Genomic DNA, 20542 nt, shown 5'->3' on the forward strand with positions numbered 1-20542 from the left:
CAGATAACCATAGAGATGAAAACGTACTTGCTGTTGTGATCATTTCGCCCGTGAGGAGCGGCTTCCTCTTTCTGAGGGAAGTGACGTCGCCTCTCCTCCCTTCACGCTTTCTTATACTGAGGGAGTCACTGGTGACGTTCCTGATTGGCGGGTAATTTAAAAAAACAACAACCAACCAACCAAGAGCGGCTCCGCGGTTAGACCGAGAAGGGTCTAAACAACGGGACCGGGGGCTGAAAGCCCTTTGGCGCAGGCGCTGCAGGCCTTGAGTGGGGACGGGGGTTCTTCAACTCGACGGAAGGAGGTGATGGCGGGGGGACCTATGGGCGGGGGGAGCCGTTTCTTTTCCCAGCGCCCTATGCAGGGAACGCCCTGATTTAAGGCTCCTCTGATCCTTCGCCGGTGGGCTGAGGCTCTGCGAAGCCTCCCGTCTCCTAATGTGAGATGCTTGGAAATATTCCTCTCTCTCTCTCTCTCCCCCTCTCCCATTCCATTGGAAAGAAACCCTCCCTTAACCACACCTTCTGGCCTCGGTGTGTTCAAGCGGGAGTGTTATTTATTGCTCTCGGGTAAAGGCCTGCCCAGGGCTAAAGCCTCAAGGGACGAAAGTGCCCCCCCCTCCCGGTTCTCTGCTTGCTTCCCTTCTCAGGAAGGGCGCAGTTCCCCTCGACCTACTCTGCCTAACCCAGGGTGAGGGTCAGTGGCTGGGGAGGTGTGTGCAGGCTGCTCTGGGTGGCATCCCTGAAGGAGATGACAAAAATGAGTTTTTTAAAATAATTTTAAAAAATTGAGCTCACAAAACTTTTTAGTTCAGTCAACAAACGTAACGAAACGCGGCTGGCACTGGGCACGTTACCGCAGGGCCTGCATGGTGGCTTGGGCGCCTGCAGGCTCCGCGCTGCCTGAAACAGCAGCGTGGGACTTGTGTCTGCCGCCCTCCTCTCCCTCAGCCGCCTGACAGCTGAGGGGGAGGCTCCATGTAGTGTGCCTCGTCCCCAGCTGCAGGACGCCGCACTTGGCACCCCAGCGGCTAGCTACACCACTGGCGAGGGTGCTGGAGCGTCCTCTCCTGCTGGGGCGGCTCGAGGCCCTTTTCTCGATGGGGCAGGACTTTCGCCCCTGAGATCCCCAGTCGCCTTCCTGCCTCGTGGTAGATGATGGTGACCTATTTATTTGTAGTCTGCCTTTTCCCTTGATGGGGTTCAAGGCAGCACACAGATAAAAAACCAACATAGACAGATGCCCAGCTTTTAAAAGAATAGCCTTGCTTGGACCTTCCCAGTTCTGTCGCTGACCAGGCAGTATCTTCACTCCCTCCAGCAGGCTTGCTCCTCTGCAGTTTGCCTACAACGATGCATCGCAGCTCCAGTACCAGCCGCCTCAGCTGCCGGCAGTCCATCCATCCTCTCAGGGTGCAGGATACCAACAAGGCAGTGCCCAATACTCCTCTAACGTAAGTAAGATAGGTAATTTCTCTTGTGGCGGGGTTTCATTCCTGAAAGACAAAAGGGGTCCTGGGATGCTGCTCAGAATCCTGAGTGTGTTATCTCCTGTCTAGCAGGTTACCCAATTGCATTATCTGGGTTTTGGCCACTCTTTCATTATTATAACTACTTAATTCCTGAATCCAGGTCACAGGCTCACCCTGTTCACACCTTAAATGTGCCCTTAAGGCAAGATTTGTGAGCACAGAGACAGTGGGGAGGTTTTTTCCCATTTCCTTCAACCTTGCAGAGAAATATTTGAGGTCATTTTGGGAAAGAGAAAATGGTTTCAGGACTTTTCTGTGGGTTTCAGACATGTGGTTTACATATTTGTATGTGTTTGCTTGGTACATTTATGAACATCGTGTGTGCGACCTTAAAATTCTTAGAACAGAACAAAACAACAACAACAAACCTGCCAATGCAATTCTCTGGTGACCTGCACCTGGAATGCTGGGTGCATTTCTGATCTTCATGCCTTAAAAAGACATTGTAGAGCTAGAAAAGGGCAAACATAATGTTCAAGGTGGGGAGCAGCTATGCGGAAAGGCTACAGCAGGCTTCGTCAAACTCGGCCCTCCAGATGTTTTTTGCCTACAACTCCCATGATCCCTAGCTAGCAGGACCAGTGGTCAGGGATGGTAGGAATTGTAGTCTCAAAACATCTGGAGGGCCAAGTTTGAGGAAGCCTGGGCTTACAGCATCAGGGCCTTTTTAAGCTTGGGGAAAAGGCAGGTAAGCAGCCAGGGAAGGGCATGATGGAAGTATAAAGTTATACATGATGAGTTTGATTGGGGATAGCGTTTCTTCCTCTTTATCAGAACCAGGAGACATTAAGTGAACATGAATGCTGAGAGCTTCAGGGCGGACAAAAGGAAGTATTTCTTAACGTAGCACATAGTTAAGCCATGGAATTTACTACCACATGTAGGGGGGGCCACCAACATGAATTATTTTTTAAAAAGGCTAGACAAATTTATGGAGGATAAAACTATGCTCTACCTCCACTAGTAGAGGTGGTATACCTCTGAATACCAGTTCCTGGAAATTGCAAGTGGAAGAAGCAATGTTCCACTCAGATCTCATCCACAAACTTCCCATAAGCTTCTCACTGGTAACATCTTTCAGCAAGGTTTGTCTTACATTCTTAAAGTACACATTTTGAAAATTGGAGTCCTATTGATGTCTGGTTTCTATTTTAATGAGATTATTAAAGGTGTTGTATATAGCACATTAAAAATAAGCATAAGTCACAGTAAAAGGTCTTTTTTTAAGGGTAAGCAAGAGTAAAAGTAATTAAGTGGATGTATATCGAATATTTGATACTAATAGCTGGCAACTTAAATGAACAGAATTTAAAGGTAACTTATTTCACTATGATGTGTGCAAATCAATATTCTTTTCAAGACAAGAGAGGAGGACAACCTTTGGAAAGCTGAGTGTGGGGAAACGTGGATCAGTGACATCGGAAAGGAAAACCAGTTTCTTTGGCAAAAGGTAATAGAACACACAGACAAAAACTCCTGAAAGGCCTACACTTGGCAGATTTTTTTAAAAAAGAAATGGGCATGAGGCTATTTAAGCCACAGCACCATTTAGAAGGCTGGAACAGTGTAACTTTGTGATGCTATTTCCAGCCAGTGGAAATGCTGCAACACTGTTATTTCCTATGCTTGGAAGTACCAGCTTAGAAGCTATACCTACCTGTCAGATGGCAATGGTGGTTGCTCGTGAGTAACCAGTCAGGACTCCGACCTGTCTTTTACAGGTTTTATTTGGGTGCAAAACTATTTACAGTGCAGAACCACAAGTTCATGTCTGCCTCATTCGCTAGCAGAATCCGGGAGTGGTCATTTCCAGGTCCTCCCCCAACATAAGAGCTTAGTCACCCCCAGCCTTTTCCTTCCTTCTTTGCGTTTTGCACCTCTGCGCAAGGTGGGCGACGGAAGAGGCGTGCTTCCCTCCTGGCCAGCTTGGCCAGAAGCGGAGCTGAGGCTCCCGGCAGCATTTCCCCTCCCTAACCCCGGAGGTGTGGCTTTCCCCACCCTCAGACTGGCGAGGTGCGTCGCTGGAGCTCCCAGCAGCATCTTCTGGTCCCTCCCCCTCTTCCCCACTGGAGGTATGGCTTTCCCACCACAGGAAGAGGAATGCTTCGCAAGATTTTCGGAGGTTCCTGTAACCCAACTGCCCCTCTGCTTCCTTTCCCTGTTCCGATGGCAGTCCCCTGACACTACCCTTTGAATGTGGGAGAACTCTACGTTGCTTTGTTTTTTCAAGCCAGATATAGAGCAGTTTAACACTTTTATTTGGCCAGAAAGAACAATAAGAATACCTTAGGAAAAGGAAAAAACCCCCACTTCACTTTAATTTTCTGGTGGAATACTGTGGTGTGGCAAGTTGAATGACTTTGTCAACTGTGAGTCTGACTTATTCTTGTAACCTAACACTTGTGTCCAAGTAGCTCTGTTTGCATAGTAGCAGCTAACTTGAGATTGTCATCTTACTCCTTTGTTTCTAGGACCAGTGGCCCTGGAAGCTTACGAAGCAGCCAGTATGGGGCATTCGGGAATATGGAAAAGATCAAGGAACCTAGGCCACTTCATGATAAAGCATACGTCCAGCAATGTATCCGACAACTCTACGAAGTACTTTTAAACTACTTACATTTGGCCTGGGTTTGGAATATTTAGCTGATTTTAGTTGCCCCTGATTGATCCACCTTAGGAATCTCATTGCAAGATAAAAAGGGTAAAAAAAATACCCTAAGTAAATGAGCAGCTGGATTTTTTAAAGTGTTAAATACTTTGATACATTTATTTTTTTAAAAATGCAAAGTGCTTGGTGCTGTTAGAAGAGGCATTCCTTTCTTTTATACTGGTAGGGGTGGGGATGCCTTTTCTAAGATGCCACCTTCTGAAAAAAGGATTTTTTAAAAAGCCAGCAACATACAAGACAAGTATTTTTGCTCATACAAGTCTTTGTAGACAAATTCATTTAACTTGCATGGTTAGCTTTATTTGAGTGGTGCCCTAATTTGGATTGTGTGGTTTCATGCGGCTCTGGCGTGAAATCTAACATATATACACTATGTATAAGCTGTTCATAGATCTTTATAAGAGGTATAATTTTTAGATAACTAAATGTGATAGAAATATAACTTTCCCCCCTCAGTTTCTTACTACATATGGATATGGTCCTACCGTCTCTGTGAAGTCACTCCAGGCTCCATCTACTAAGGACTTTGTGAAAATCTTCACTTTTATTTATGGGCAATTTTGCCCTTCTTATGAGCTTCCGAGTTCTAAGTTTGAAGAAGAAATTCCAAGAAATTTTAAAGAGCTTGGGTAAGTACCAGGATAATATACTATATGCACATTTTTGTCAGTATGAGAATGTTGTCTACGCTGCTAAAAACAGGAAACTCTGACCTGTGGGCCGAACTTCACCCACCAGATTGTTTAAGGGAAGCCACAACCATCCTCCCTATGTAAGGAAAATTTGGAGATTCCCTTATTGGAGGTCAATAATAAGGTAATGATTGCATTTGCAAAGTAGCAACCCAATTGTGGAAGTCACTACAAAGGATTCAAAGACAATACATGCATGCACATAGCATTGTAAAATCAATAAACCCACCCCTTCGTTACATTAGTTCAACACAGTCATAAAACATCGTTTCAGCAACACTAATTAGCATTTTACACGTTTTGACATGCTGCCAGGTGAAGGCATCATCACACTCTGCCCCTCAAACTGAGGGAGGAAGGAGCCACTAGGTACCAGAGCCAAGAAACATATTGCAAGTCTTCTCAATGGACTTCATCACATTGATTTAACCTTTTATCAAGGGGCAGTTTCCTCTGTAGCTCAGGTTTCCTCCCCCTTCTGTGCCCAATACAAAGCCTGTAGGCATAATGTATGGCATTTGTTTTAATCTGAAATAACTACCATTGTGTAGTCCACTGGCTCATTACTCATAAAACACTGGCTCACCTTAAGAATACTATTTCATATTTATCAAAAATGTAGAAATATGAGCCATCTTTCCTATTTTGTGTAGGAAATGATAATTGGCTGGATCTAGACAGATCAAGGAAGCATTTCAGTTAAATGCATTGTGAACTTTATGAGAAATTGTGTTAGCAAAGATGGAACTCCACAGCGCCATCTGGTGTCACTGTTATAATGCATCCATATACAGTGGTACCTTGGTACTCAAACGACTAGCCGATTTGAGAACGTTTTTTGGAAGCCGAACATCCGACGCAGCTTACGCAGCTTGTGATTGAGTGCAGGAAGCTCCTGCAGCCAATCGGAAGTTGCACCTTGGTTTTCAAACGGTTTTGGGAGTCGAACGGACTCCCAGAACACATTAAGTTCGAGAAGCAAGGTACCACTGTAAAACACACATAAAACACATTTTCTTTACCAATCTAGCTGAGTCCATTATATGTATAACTAGAGATTCCTACTCTGTGTCAATCATTCTCTTGAAGTGCTTGAGTATACAGCATGTGGTCTATCTCACTAACATTGGCACAAAGTAAGTATATTGCAAATATTGACTGGGTGACAATTATGCAACAAGTCTTGACTTTAACCTGGTCTTGCTAGCTTTGATAACCTGTTGTTATCTTTTGACACAGGCATAGTCAATATGCTATGCACAGTCAACTTAAATAGCCAAATTGTGGATTGTAAGAAATAACAATAACTGAACTTTGGGCAGAGCAATCCTAAATGGGGCTAGGGAGCAACTGAATGGCAGAGTAGAGTCACTGCCACATCCCAAACTTTGCTGCTTGTACTGGTATAGTGTGTTTGTGTGAGAGGCACAGATATGTGGTCTGTCTCTTACTGCAGTAGCACCAGGCTGGTGCACCTAAGGAGTCCTAATAGGGGACCTCTCAGCAGGAAGCAGTCGTGGATCCAACAGATCCTTAGCTAGCTCTGCTCCACCCCTGTAATGCCCTGAATCAGAGCCCTACACTGGCTACCAGTGATGGGATCGTTCCTAGCAGTAAATAGCTTCTCAATTGACTGCTTTTGGCAACCTCAACAAGGTCTCTCAGGTGGCTGGGTTTTGCAGGCAAACACCTCCACCATATCCTAATCTCTAGAGGGGTTGGTGCATAATCAAAGTGGAGGGGGGAAATGCTTTTCACGTCTGACTACACTTCCTAACCTTAATATTAAATAGCATATATTTTTGTATCTTTTAAAAATCAAAATATATCACACAACTTTCTAATATTTTCTGCTTTTGTTATAGATACCCCTTTGCATTGTCAAAAAGTGCTATGTGCACAGTGGGAGCACCGCATACGTGGCCTCAGATTGTAGGAGCTCTGGTCTGGCTGACAGATTGTGTCAAGGTACCATAAAGCCATTGGAATAAGTCTCCAGTTACTTTTACAGGGTTTGCAAGTACTGTAAATCAAACATGGGAAGCTCGGGTTTACTTTTACTTTTTATATTTTTATAAACATGGAGACTCTACCTGACCAATATAAAATGTTTAAACTCGTAGCCATTTTGGACTCATTGTTCTTCTGGCGATTTTGGCAGCAAGGTTCTTTGCAACTTAAGAGTTCTAGAACTACTTTGACTTTAGGTGATATAGAGAAGGCTCAGCCAAAGCAATAATATCTAGGTAATTTTAATACTGCATTTTCTTGGTTACATCTATTTTGGTAAATGTGGTATTGGCAAGAGATTTGTACAGCTTCATTGCTGTTACTAAGGAAACCTACATACTCCTGTATAAATGTAAAGAAATCTACTGTGCACGTTTATTCATGAACTGCGCTGGTCTACAGCAGCAGCTAGGTATCGGCTGTATTCTGTTGAATAGTAGTAATTCATGCATGTTAATATATGATCTTCTCTGTCCTTTTCAGCTGTCTTTTTATTTAAAAGAAAACATGCCATCATTTGATGAAGGGCAGACCTTGGAAGGAGAGACTGAAGATGGAATTATACATAACAAAGTATGTGACGTGAAATATCAGGAAATGTGCTATTTTTGCAAGAACACAAAAAAGCAATGTTCTGGTCTAAAGGAAGAGACAGCTTCTCTTCCCCTCCCTCCTGATTCCCCCAACTCTGCCCCAACAGTCTCTTCATCTGTGAGCCTACACATAGGCACAGAGCTTAGAAAATTTTGAGAGAAACAGAAAATTGCTACTGAGGTCTACTAATCTCATGCTTTAATTCCTGTTAATAGGCAGGGATGAGTATCCATCTGAGAATTTTATAATTCCATTTGTTTCAACAGTGTATCATTACCACCTCTTCTCTGCTCTCCCCACACACACAGTGGTGTATTTCCAAAATACAGCACCCCTAAAGCACCCTGCCAGTTAGGAGACAGAATCACGTGCCTAATGTCCCTCAAAATACCAAAAAAAAAAAAAAATATTTGTTTGAAGTTCCATTAAAGCTCTAGCTAAAATGCAGCTGATTCCAGGAAATGTAGAAATAAATAACTTGGTAACTCATCTTGGATTTTTTTATAGACTTGCTACATAATACAGTTCTGATTGGCCTCTGCTTCTGTGGTTAAAAACCCTTTAATGAAACTGACTTGCATAACTTTATCTGCAGCTTTTTCTAGACTACACTATAAAATGTTATGACCACTTTATGAGGGGTGGAGACAGCTTTGAAGAATTCGATGCTGAAATATACTCCAAATTAAGTAAGTAGTTTTCATTTAAAAACTAAATAGAACTCAATGGGTGCAAATGCTAATCTTGTGGTTTCTTCAGCACTTTTCTGTAGTTAACATATTTTTAAAAAATTGTTAAACCATAGTGAACTTGTTGAAATAAAATCAATCATTTAGTTAAAAGGAAGAATCGTATCTCAAAACCTTCTCACTTTGCCCAGCTCCCTTTTCTGTGAACCCAAGTACTTATATCTAGCCTCTAGAAGTCATATGGATAAAAACAGTCCAACGCAGTCCAGGTATCTTTAGGAAACCCTATCCCTGGTTAAAGTAATCATTGATTATAAAAAATAAACAATCTGTGCTTGATAAACTACAGTTCCTGCATTTTATCAGTCTATTCTGACAGGCATGGGTTAGTTTTTAGGTCATTGGGGCATTCTAGTTAATAGTCCATAGGTATTTAATATTAAATATTGCTATTTGGCAGTATCCAGGTCCACAGCAGAGCTGCTACACTGGAGTAATGTGGGCAAGAGTATAGGATGCTTGATTAAATTTTAGCAAAAATATGGGGACTGATTTTTTTTTAATGCCCCATAGACGTGGTGGTGGGAATAGTATTAGTGTCTCAAACAGCTTCAACCAGGCATCAAGTCTTCCTGTGCGCACTATGGTTTGACAGAGAAATATGTGATGAACTAGTGAAAGCTTGGTACCTTAAATTCTCGTCCTCATGCATTTGCCTTGCTTTCCATCTTTCCCTGAAATCTATTCCTTTTTGATGTTTCCAGATATGTTGCCCATTTACATTTCCGTATGGTGTTTCCATTTATCTGGTAGTTTCCATTTCCCCTATCCACCCAAACTATTCTAGCCTTTGTTGAACTGTAATATATTAAAAATGGTCCTAGGACATGCTCTCAGACCCATGATGTAGCTTTTTTGCTAATTATGTACTGACATTGCCTGGATAATTGACTACCTGGGAGCCCTTTGTACACCACCTTGAGTTCAATGATGAAATAAAGGTGGAATATAAATGCACCGAATAAAAATAAGTGCTAATTGAAACTTTTACTGTATTCATCACACACCGCCGGTGGCGGATAACTCATTCCGAATCTGACCGGACACAGGTTAGAGCTCAACGTCGAGCCTACCAAGTGGCGATAGCAACGGCGAAGAAGAATTTCTTCACCGCCTCTATTGCATCTGCAGAAAACAGCAGCAGGAGACTTTTTCAGGTGGTTCACAATTTAGCGGAACCACCTGCAACATCGGGGCCCAGTACGGGCCACATGTTCTCCTGCAATGATTTTGCAAAGTTTTTTGCAGATAAAATTGCTCAGATTTGGGAAGAAGTAGACTCCACCGTGGGAGCAGGGCCGGGCCGGGAGAGTGCTAGAGTTCTGTCTAGTCAAGTTGAGTGGGATCAATTCCAATCTGTTACTTCCAAGGATGTGGACAGGCTGCTTGGACGAGTGAAACCAACCACCTGTCTCCTGGATCCTTGCCCATGCTGGCTTATAAAAGCTAGCCGGGAAGGACTGGGCGATGGGCTTCGTGGGGTGGTGAATGCTTCCCTCCGTGAGGGAGCCTTCCCAGACCCGCTGAAAGAGGCGGTTATTAAACCGCTTCTTTAAAAACCATCTTTAGATGTGGCCACGATGGCCAACTATCGCCCAGTCTCAAATCTTCCATTCTTGGGCAAGGTGATTGAGCGAGCGGTTGCCGAACAACTCCAGGCACGCCTGGAAGAAGCGGACCATTTGGATCCCTTCCAGTCGGGATTCAGGCCTCATCATGGGACTGAAACTGCCTTGGTCGCACTGGTTGATGATCTCCGGCGGGCTAGGGACAAAGGTGAGAGCTGTTTCCTAGTTCTGCTGGATCTCTCAGCGGCGTTTGATACCATCGACCATAACATCCTTCTGGACCGTCTTCAGGGGCTGGGAGCTGGAGGCACTGTCATACAGTGGTTCCGCTCCTTCCTCCTGGGCCGTGTTCAGAAAGTGGGGGGGGGATGAGTGTTCGGACCCCTGGGCTCTCACTTGTGGGGTGCCTCAGGGTTCTGTCCTCTCCCCCATGCTTTTCAACATTTACATGCAGCCGCTGGGAGAGATCATCAGGAGGTTTGGGCTGGGTGTTCATCAGTATGCGGATGATACCCAGCTCTACCCCTCTTTTAAATCAGAACCAGTGAGGGTGGTGAAGGTCCTGTGTGAGTGTCTGGAGGCGGTTGGAGGATGGATGGCGGCTAACACATTGAGGTTGAATCCTGACAAGACAGAAGTACTGTTTTTGGAGGACAGGAGGCGGGCAGGTGTGGAGGATTCCCTGGTCCTGAATGGGGTAACTGTGCCCCTGAAGGACCAGGTGCGCAGCCTGGGAGTCATTTTGGACTCACAGCTGTCCATGGAGGCACAGGTCAAATCTGTGTCCAGGGCAGCTGTTTACCAGCTCCATCTGGTACGTAGGCTGAGACCCTATCTGCCTGTGGACTGTCTCGCCAGAGTGGTGCATGCTCTGCTTATCTCCCGCTTGGACTACTGCAATGCACTCTACGTGGGGCTACCTTTGAAGGTGACTCGGAAACTACAACTAATCCAGAATGCGGCAGCTAGACTGGTGACTGGGGGCGGCCGCCGAGACCATATAACACCGGTCTTGAAAGACCTACATTGGCTCCCAGTACGTTTCCAAGCACAATTCAAAGTGTTGGTGCTGACCTTTAAAGCCCTAAACGGCCTCGGTCCAGTACACCTGAAGGAGCGTCTCCACCCCCATCATTCTGCCCGGACGCTGAGGTCCAGCGCTTGAGGGCCTTCTGGCGGTTCCCTCATTGCGAGAAGCAAAGCTACAGGGAACCAGGCAGAGGGCCTTCTCGGTAGTGGCACCCGCCCTGTGGAACGCCCTTCCAGCAGATGTCAAAGCGATAAACAACTACCTGACATTCAGAAGACATCTTAAGGCAGCCCTGTTCAGGGAAGTTTTTAATGGGTGATATTTTACTGTATTTTTGGTTTTTATGGAAGCCGCCCAGAGTGGCTGGGGAGGCCCAGCCAGATGGGCGGGGTATAAATAATAAATTATTATTATTATTATTATTATTATTATTATTATTATTATTTCATGTAAACAAGCGACAAAGTATTCCACACAGAGAGCAGTTAGGGCAATCTATTCTGCAATGCGGCAACTTTATTCCTTTTGTACATTGCATTGCAAAATAGCAGTGGCTTGTAAAATCTGCAGAAGCCTGTGCAAATTTGCTTCCTAATGTATTCTTTGTTCTGAGCTCCCTATTTTGGTATAATTGGTTTGTTGAGTTATTAGCAGGTTATTTTGATTTTTTTTCTTTTTCTTTCAGAGGATCTGTTTAAGATAAATGAACATCATTTGGAGGCGTTTGAAGCAGAACTAAAAAAGCTGAATGAGGAGATTGCAAAGCGTGAGAAGGAGAGAGAAAGTGAACCAGTGTGTAAATGGCTGTGGGAATACTATTTAAAATATCTTCCCCACATTTGTTTTACCTGCCATTCAGGATATGATTTCATTGCAGTATGTCAACTTATCTATTGTGGGCATTTGTTTTCTTTTTTTAAAGGACCGTTTAGGGAATCTACGGAAACTGAAATCATCTTTAAAGGCAGATGTTCAGAAATATAATGCTTACATGGCCAACCTGGAATCTCGCTCAAATGCGTTCAGTCAAAAATCAAAGAGTATTACGGAGGAGTTGGAGGCTGGTGGTAAGGACAAAACACTGCTCAACAGTAACTTGCTGTATAACTTATTCCATTGTCCCATCTAAGGTTTTCTAAAATAAAATATTGTGCATACCTCTGTATTGTAGTGAACTTTTTCCAAAGGAGGGATTTGCACAGAAATTATTTGTTTTTGAACTACTCTGAGCTGGTAAACAAAGTCAAGTTAGTCATATGAAGATAATTTTTAGATCTAAAATAAAGGTACCCTTAAAGTATATAGGGCTTATTCCAAACTATAAGACAGGTTCTTTTTTGTGGTATTTCCCAAGTGCCAGGAAAAAAATAACACTGAGATTATCTATCTCTTCCCTTCATAATTTTGGTAAGTTTCTCATTTCTTTCAATAAGTTTCAGTTTGTGAAAAAGCAGAATTCCACTTGAGAACTCAAGTTCCAAACACTCTGGAATTCTATCCACAAATGCGTTTTAAGCTAATTTAAAAGAAGTAGAAATGAGTACTGTGATCTGCAGCAACATATTTGTAACTGGTTCTGTTTTTCATTTTGGGTTCCTAACAAAGTTTTACATGTTCTTAAATTTAGCCATGGAAATGGAAGCCCTGAAACAAGAGAATGCTCAACTGAAGTACATTTGTGATAATCAGAAGCACTCAGTTGCAGATATTGAGAGGCTAAAGAGTGAAATAGAGGAGTTGCTGCAGACAGTCAATAAAAAAACCAAGGAACTGGAGACAGAGCAACATCACTTGTGGAACGAGGAATTAAAATACGCTAGAGGAAAAGAAGAGGTATGTGAATCTACACTAATGTTTTGAAATCAGATATTCTGGCCACTCACAAAGTCTGCTACTTTATGCTTTATAAACTGGATGAAATTGCAGAGCTTGATTCTTGTGGTAGAAGAGTGACTGCTAGAATCCTAACAGTTTCTCAGGCAGCTAGAGCATGAGTTATAGCCACGATTTTGCTTTTACTCTTTAACTTAAGCAATAGTAGTTGCAATTCCGTTTGCCTGACACTGGATCCTGTTTCAGCTACAACAGTGCATACTGTATTTTTGTTGAGAATTGGTGTAGCAAAACTGACTAGGATCAACTGCTGCCTGGGTCACTATAGTCTAACAACTGCTTAACTTTTTACTGACTCACGCTCTGAAAGACAATATAGAAAGGGTATTTTTTCCATGTTGAAGCACAAAACAAATGTGAACCAAAAAAGCACCAAATACTTTAGGTTTTGTTTCCTTGCTCTTGTCAATTTATCAGCTACAGTGTTTTAAAGCTGTACCTCTTTTTGTGTCCCCCCACCACCACCTTCAACAGATTGAAGCCCAATTGGCAGAGTTCCATAGAGGGGCTCGAAAGCTGAAACTAATACCTATAAATTCAGAGAACTCCGGCGGCCTTGATTTTGAGATTAAGTTTAAGCCAGATTCAGGGCCAAACTGTCTGGTCAAATACAGAGAACAAATTCATGTAAGTGTATGCTTATGTTTTGGTATAAATAGTCCTGTTTAAAAAGAGCCATGCAAAGTGTATGGGGGTAGATTTTAACATTGCTTACAAATGAAGAACACTTAGCAGAACTCATTTGTCCTACTTGTGGACTTCCCATAGGCTCCTGGATGGCAACTGTTGGTAAAGAGGATGTTGGCTGTCTTTATGATAGAATGAATAATGAATCAGAATGATAATGTATTATCTTAAATTTATTAAAATATAACTAGGTCTTCCAAAGTTGTCACAGTGGGATAAGGATGCAAGCAGTCAGGACTAATTTGGCCCCTTGGGTATCCTATCAGTTCATGGAAATGTCTCTTTCACTCAGTTTTCATCTCTTTCTCCCACCCCCTTTACAATATCTCTATAATCATTACAGGTCCCACTTAAGCACCTCATAAGCAACACTGAAGACGAAATTGAAAGTGCAATAAAGAGAAAAATTGGTCTAGAAGAGGCCTTAGAACAGGTGAGTGTCCAAACACTTTGGCTCTAATCGGAAGCCACTGCCTTTCAAAATTTTAACTGCCCCCCCCAAAAAAAAATATAAACTAAGTAGATTTGTGTTGGTGGTTAAGTACAGGTAGCTAGTTAGTAGTGGAGGGAATAGCTGAATGAATAGTGGAATGAAGAAAAGACAGGGAACTATTGGTGCCTTTAATCCCTTTTCAGCTACGCACAACTTCTCTAAATGTAGATGTAGCTCATGCATTTTCAAACCCTGTTCTGCATGTAGGCTAAGTAGTGAAAGTTTAGATTCTTGAGATGCCAAATCTGACAATATGATTGATTCTAAACTCATTCCCTAATCCTCTAAGGCAGCGTGTTAGGAGTGTTCTGTCTGCCACCACTGGAAGTATAGATGTCTAAGAAAAGGACTGGATACAAGGGCTACTTTGTTCCTTTCTTCTGCTATTGATATCTTTTTATTAAATGCACATTTTTAAAGGGAAGCACAATGGTAGCAGAGCAGAACAGCACTCTGAAAATGCTAAGAGAAGAAGGCCAAAAAATGGAAGATCATTATCAACAAATAATGAAGGTAGGTAAAGTGTTGCTAAACAGGTTTGAACACTTACAAAACAGTAATTTGTTTACTGTATTGCTAGTCTGCATCTATTTATAAATATATGTTTCTAAATAATTCCTTTAAAGTGCTGACTTAGGACAATGAATGTTTACTTTTATGAAATGACGTCGGAAATTGGGAAGTGGTTGACTACTTCAATTGGCAGCCTTGTAAGAGACAAACTGCTTGTGAGGGATAGTGTGTCTGAATTTTCATGAAAGCTTGAGGATACACCACAAGAGTCTTCACAGCCTCCACCTGGAATGGGAGCTAATTATCTGCTGGTGAAGAAAAATATTCCCTATCCTAGAGCAATATTCCGGAATTGAAACAAGGCCACTATATTTTATATTTATAGCCCTCCTCCCAATTTCCTCTTTGAATAGTGTCTATATACATGTTACAACCATGTCATTACATTAATGTATTCTGAAGTGATAATTCATATTGCAGAAAACTGAAGAAGAGGAAGAAAAAGGTATCCAAGAGCTGGAATCGTTGGAAAAACATAAATATTTGCTTGAGGGTGGAGTCAATGAAGGTGTCAGTGAAGCTAAGAAAGAGCTACAAGAACTCGAATGCCAGTAAGTGGAATAGTCTATTGAGATGTAGATGTAGGATGTGTTTTAAAATACACTAATGTATCTGAATTTTGTTGCTGTTCTGCAAGTGCTCAGTTTTTTTTGAACAGTATCTATATTGAATGAATGTGCAAGAAAAGATCTAACACCAAATTTGGTATGCCTTCACCCATTAAAATGAATAAGCATACTTAACAGTTTTGGATTGTAGTCATGATGTATTTACTCCCCAGATACCAAGTGGTTATGAAAACAACATCGGAAGAGAAACGGAGAGTGCATAAAAATCTACAACTCTGTCTGGAACTGACATCTAGCCATCTTGTGTCTGTAAAGGTAACTAATTCTACACTTAAACTGTTGTTTATTTTCATCAATCTGTGATTCCTTAAATGCTTATTCTTTCTTTAAGTGCTTATTTCTTCACGAGCGACCATACATAGCTTAATAACCATGCATGTGTTTTTCATATGGAGGGGCTATAGCTCAGTAACAGAGCAGAAAGATGTGCAAGCAGAAAGACCCAGGTTCAGTCCCTGGCGTCTCCATGAGACAGGTGATGAGAAAGCCCTCAGTCTGAGTCATTGGAGTGCTGCTACCAGTCAGAACAGATAGCACTGAGTTTAGGTGGAGCAAGTGACCTGATTAGGTACATGGAAGCTTTGCAAATTGTGGGGAGATAAAATAATTTGGTACTTTCATATTATATTCCTGTTTCCATATATGTGTTGGAATTATGCCTGATAAAATACTCCATATTATAGGTTAAGATTCATAGGTAAGTGTATTTCTCTGGCAGCTTAGAAAAAAGGCAAGCAGCTGCATATTGCAGGGGGTTAGACTACATGATCCTCAGGGTCCCTTCCAACTCTGTAATTCTACGGGATTACTAATTTATTAAAATCATGCTATGCTAGTTTCTCAAAAAAAATCCTGATCATACTGTATGATTTACTGCATGGGCATGTTTATTTGAATGCACATCTAATTGAGGGCAACAAAGTGCACTGGATGTATGCCTATGGTTCCTGATCCAACAAATGATATGCATGCAATAGCTTGTTTCTCTGTGTTGGTTTTCTTACCTGGGTCTGGACAAGAGTTTCTAGCATGATGGTGAGACATATTCCCAACATAACTTGGATTATATTGTTTCTCCACAATGTTTGCTTTGTTTTTATAAAAGGTCAAAGGTGGAGATTTCTCTTCTGCTGCTATGCCTTTCAAAAATACAGTTCTAAAATCTGACCTCTTATTTTATTCTAGACCTACCTGACTGAGCAAAATGCAAAAGTTGATAGGGCATTTGGTAAACTGATGTCTGAAGATCCATTGGCAAACTTGAAAGAAATCCTAAATAGTTACAAAAAGAAAGTCGAGGCTTTGTATGCTTCAGAAAAATAAGCGTGAAAACCTATTTGAATCTTTTACAAATAACATTATCCTATGCGTAACTTTACTTTATTTCCATATATTCCAATTTAGCATGTAAGTATTTTAAAGATGAAAAAGTTTTTTTTAAAAAAAAAAAGCTGTGTTGATCCGGTACTGTGTTGTCACATGCTGTTAATATCCCTCACTTCGTTTAATGTCCTTACTTGAATGGGACTTAGCATCATGGATAGGCACACACACTACACCTTTTCTAAGATGCTATCTGTCTCATTCACTTTTTGTAAATTGTTGCAGCCCTTCTTCAAAAATATTCTTGCAGGCAAATGGCTTCGTTTTTTATAATGACATACCAAAATCAATATACAAAACAAACTGTAGATACAAAGACTGTTCTTATACCAGCTTGTTTTTTGACACATATAACTATTTTCCTATTAATATTGGGTTAAGTAATTTCAAAAGGCAATTAAGGGTTGGGACTTGGTCTAGTGAGCTATTTAGCACTATCTAAATTATCTGTTAAACTACTAATTTGTATAGTTCCCTGAAGAGTTTAATAACATGTACATGTTTTGTTAAATTTTATACTTTTCATCATTTGTATTATCCTATTTTTGTGTATTATTTTTGTGTGTTATCCATAGTTACCTTTATTAAATAGATGTTGCTTGCTACCCTGTGCTATATGTTATGGTGGTTTTTAAAATATATGAATGATGGCCACTCTCCTGGTCCTTAAGAAGGTCACCAAAGTTTTTCAAGGTGAAACCACTGTTACTAAGATAAGCTATGAGCACATAGTGGAAGGTGACCATGCTTTCTTCAGAAATACCCATGACATTGTTTGTACAGAGATGAATTGAAATGCAAAGTTCTCTGGTATTCCTGCATATTGTACAATCATACAGGATCCTAAGGCACTGCTCTGTGAACAAAAAGGGCCTTCAATCCAATGGAGGCGCTTGCTAAAAGGATAGGGAGGATTTTTGTGTGTGTGAATTTTCTTCATACATTAAGCTGCTCATGCTGCTTCAGATGACTCCTACCCTTAAGCAGGTTTTGCAAGAATGTAAAATCAGAAAAAGAGCCTCCTTTAGCAGAAGTGGTAGGAAGATCGATTCATGAGTTCTTGGGATGCGGCACAATTGTCATATGGCACTTTGGGGATGGAACTGAATAGTGAACTTTGAACAACAGCCTTGCTGTGTGTGCCAAGTTGATCAGGTATGAGATACACAGTTTGGGAATCTTTCTTTGCAAAAGGGGGATGCAAAGATACTAGGATGAACAACCAGACCACAACCTGTGGGCTTTCTTTGCAACAATTAAGACAAATAACCAGACCACAAATGAAGGTTCAAAGCTCTATTTTCTTAAACCGGTGTTACACAGTGAGCAATCGGAGCCTTATTCTCTTCTGACTAACCCATCCCAACCTTCTCATAGTGTGGTTACACACTGCCATCCTTCAATGTCTAATTTTATTATTTATTAGTTTATTAGACATTTATTTCTGATTAATTATTCTATTTTTAAACTGTCTACAAACATCTATTCTTAATGACCCATGATTAATACCGTATTTTTCGCCCTATAGGACGCACCGTCCCATAAGGCGCACCTAGTTTTTTGGGGGGAAATAAAGGGGGGAAAATTATTTCCCCCCCAGGTGCGGGGCTGGGGCGGGAGAGGCCCGAGCTTCCCCCGACCCCAGCCCCCAAACAGGCAGCTCTCTGCAAGCCGTGGGAGCCCAGCGCTGGCTCCTGCTGCTTGCTGAGAGGTCCGCGAAGCCTGGACGCACTGAGCTCAGCGCGCGCAGGCTTGGGCATGCTGGCAACTCTCCGCAAGCAGCGGGAGCACTCCCGCTGCTTGCGGAGAGGTCCGCGAAGCCTGGAGAGCGAGAGGGGTCGGTGCGCACCGACCCCCCTCGCTCTCCAGGCTTCAGCGAAAGCCTGCATTCGCCCCATAGGACACACACACATTTCCCCTTCATTTTTGGAGGGGAAAAGGTGCGTCCTATAGGGCGAAAAATACGGTATATCCATTATTTACATTAATTTGAGATTAAACAATACTAGCCATACTTCTTTCATGTATATTCAACTTTTTATTCTTTCACATTTGAACACAGAATGTTCTTAACTTCTACTTAAAACTTTTTTTCTACTGGGAGGGATTAGTGAAAGTTTATAGATTGCTAAGGAGCACAGCTAATATCAAATAATGGAGTTTTAACAAAAAAAATGGAGTCCTAAGAGAGAAATAGGAAATTTTTCTTTATTCCTAGATTTTATATGATTACTAGCGGTTTCTGTCTGCTTGCCAAGTCCCCTAGAGGCATCGCTGTCCTACCCCAGCTGACAGCAGCACCCCAACATGTGCCAGCTTATTCCATAGTACCAGCATCCTCTCTCTGAAGCATCTCTTGCTCTGCAGGGCACATCTGAGCTTAACTGTTTCTCCCTGCTTCTAGTGACATCACTCCACCACCCTCCCCTAAATCAAGCCCTTTTTATCTACAGAGGGAGGACTCCATTCATTTGTATTCTAACACCTATTTCCTTTGATGCTTTGAACTCCTAATGGTTAATCCCACCAGGTGGTCCCCTCACAGAGAAGTTTGCCTGACTTCATTAACACTTGTTTATTTGGATAGGATTATAATATCTAATACACAACCCAGGAAGTGTGCCTATTTAACTAGCTTTTATCTGCTAATTACTGATGCCTATCCCTGGGTCCACCACACCTCTTCCTATCCCTAATACACATTTGGGTCTGGCTATTTTCCCATTCTAATGTATTGGCTCTAATAAATTTCTAACAGTTATTAAAGCCAAGCACTTAGCACCCACAGATTGATACCATTTCTCGGTAGCACACATCCATATTAAAAAATATAACAATAAAAGGTAGATAAGTTGATTTTATTTAATATATTATAATTCTTGTCCTATAAATAAGAAAGGCTTGGATTGCCATGTTGGTACTAGCCAAGCTGCTCTAGGAAGAAAGTTTCAAAGCTGCCATGTGGTTGAATGGCACTTTAAAGTATGAGACACTACTCTCCTGCTCCAAGGTCTTAATGTAGAAATTCACACAGTAGAGCAAATGGGGGAGGAAAGGAAATAAGGTAACCCTAGATAGATTTAACTCCTCTGGGCAATAGGGATTGTGTCAAAGGTTTCATAGAAAAGCTATGATTGGCGGAGGAATTTGAAGGAAGAAAGTAAGGAAGTAATGGAAGCAGTTACAGGTATAGGAACAGCAAGGAAGAAAGCAATTATTTAAGGGAGCAGCAAACTCGAACAGCTAACTGTGATGGAGTAATCTGTGTGAAGGTAACATTTATGGTTTTAATAGCGGAAAGGTAAGAGTGGGAAGGCCTTGGAGAATTCTGAAAGTAAGCAAACATGTTTGAATGGGATATGGAAATAGAAAGGAGGCCAGTATAGGATTGAAGGAGTAATGCGTAACCAGGCAAAAGGTGCATGATGTGGGCAGCAAAGGCAAATCAATCTACATTAGATTGGCAACAGACCAGTCTAGACTGAAAGGTGCTAAGAATGAAAGAAGGGCCGTGCAATCGTCACCAAATTTGGTGAGAAGTGCTGCTGGGTAGCATGACATTCCAGGTACAGCAGTGAATCCAGGAGAACACCAGCCTGTGAATATAAATGAGCTGGTTCTTTTCCACACATGCCTTTCGATCCTGTCACACAAATAGGGAAATCCTCCACTGCTGTCCTCTAGGCCACTATGGCATAGGCCCGCTGATCCAACACGCATTACGAAAAGAGAAAGGACTTTTCCATCACTGGGAAGGGCACCTGGGGGGAAACACTCCCATCAGGAGTAACTTAACGGCCAGCGGAATAGCGGCGGTTTCGCTTCCCCCTTTTCACGTCAGCGGCGATCGCGCCCTTGATTCTCGGGGCGAGCCGGGTTCCGACATCGTCAGAACAATAGTTGCCATGGTGCGTTTCACAGCGGACGTGACGTCCTTGAACTAGAACGGGCCGGACCCCCCCTTGACAGCCGCCGGATTGAAACTCCCGCGAGCGCTTTCGCTTCCGGGTTTGCCCCCTCCCTCGGCCCGCCCCCCCGTCCG

At 42.3% G+C, this 20542-nt stretch overlaps 1 protein-coding gene across 4 annotated transcripts; it reads left to right on the top strand.

Moving 5' to 3' along the window:
* Positions 1–169: 169 nt before the first annotated feature.
* On the top strand, positions 170–16731 carry NDC80 (NDC80 kinetochore complex component). Of its 4 annotated transcripts, none has more exons than XM_053396436.1 (17): positions 170–304; positions 1321–1453; positions 2892–2981; positions 4003–4129; positions 4656–4828; positions 6757–6859; positions 7385–7474; positions 8091–8184; positions 11528–11634; positions 11765–11909; positions 12470–12675; positions 13210–13362; positions 13766–13855; positions 14336–14428; positions 14909–15039; positions 15270–15372; positions 16303–16731. In XM_053396436.1, the coding sequence occupies exons 2-17, from the start codon at positions 1353–1355 to the stop codon at positions 16438–16440; spliced, it is 1944 nt and encodes a 647-aa protein (XP_053252411.1). In that variant the 5' UTR covers positions 170–304; positions 1321–1352; the 3' UTR covers positions 16441–16731. The 4 variants fall into 4 exon arrangements, with proteins under 4 accessions (XP_053252411.1, XP_053252409.1, XP_053252412.1 ...); XM_053396434.1 differs by having other exon boundaries at positions 1324–1453; XM_053396437.1 differs by having other exon boundaries at positions 185–253.
* The last annotated feature ends 3811 nt before the right edge of the window (positions 16732–20542 follow it).

This window comes from Podarcis raffonei, chromosome 7 (genome assembly GCF_027172205.1).
Source record: "Podarcis raffonei isolate rPodRaf1 chromosome 7, rPodRaf1.pri, whole genome shotgun sequence".
In the NCBI taxonomy this organism is placed as follows: Eukaryota; Metazoa; Chordata; class Lepidosauria; order Squamata; family Lacertidae; genus Podarcis; species Podarcis raffonei.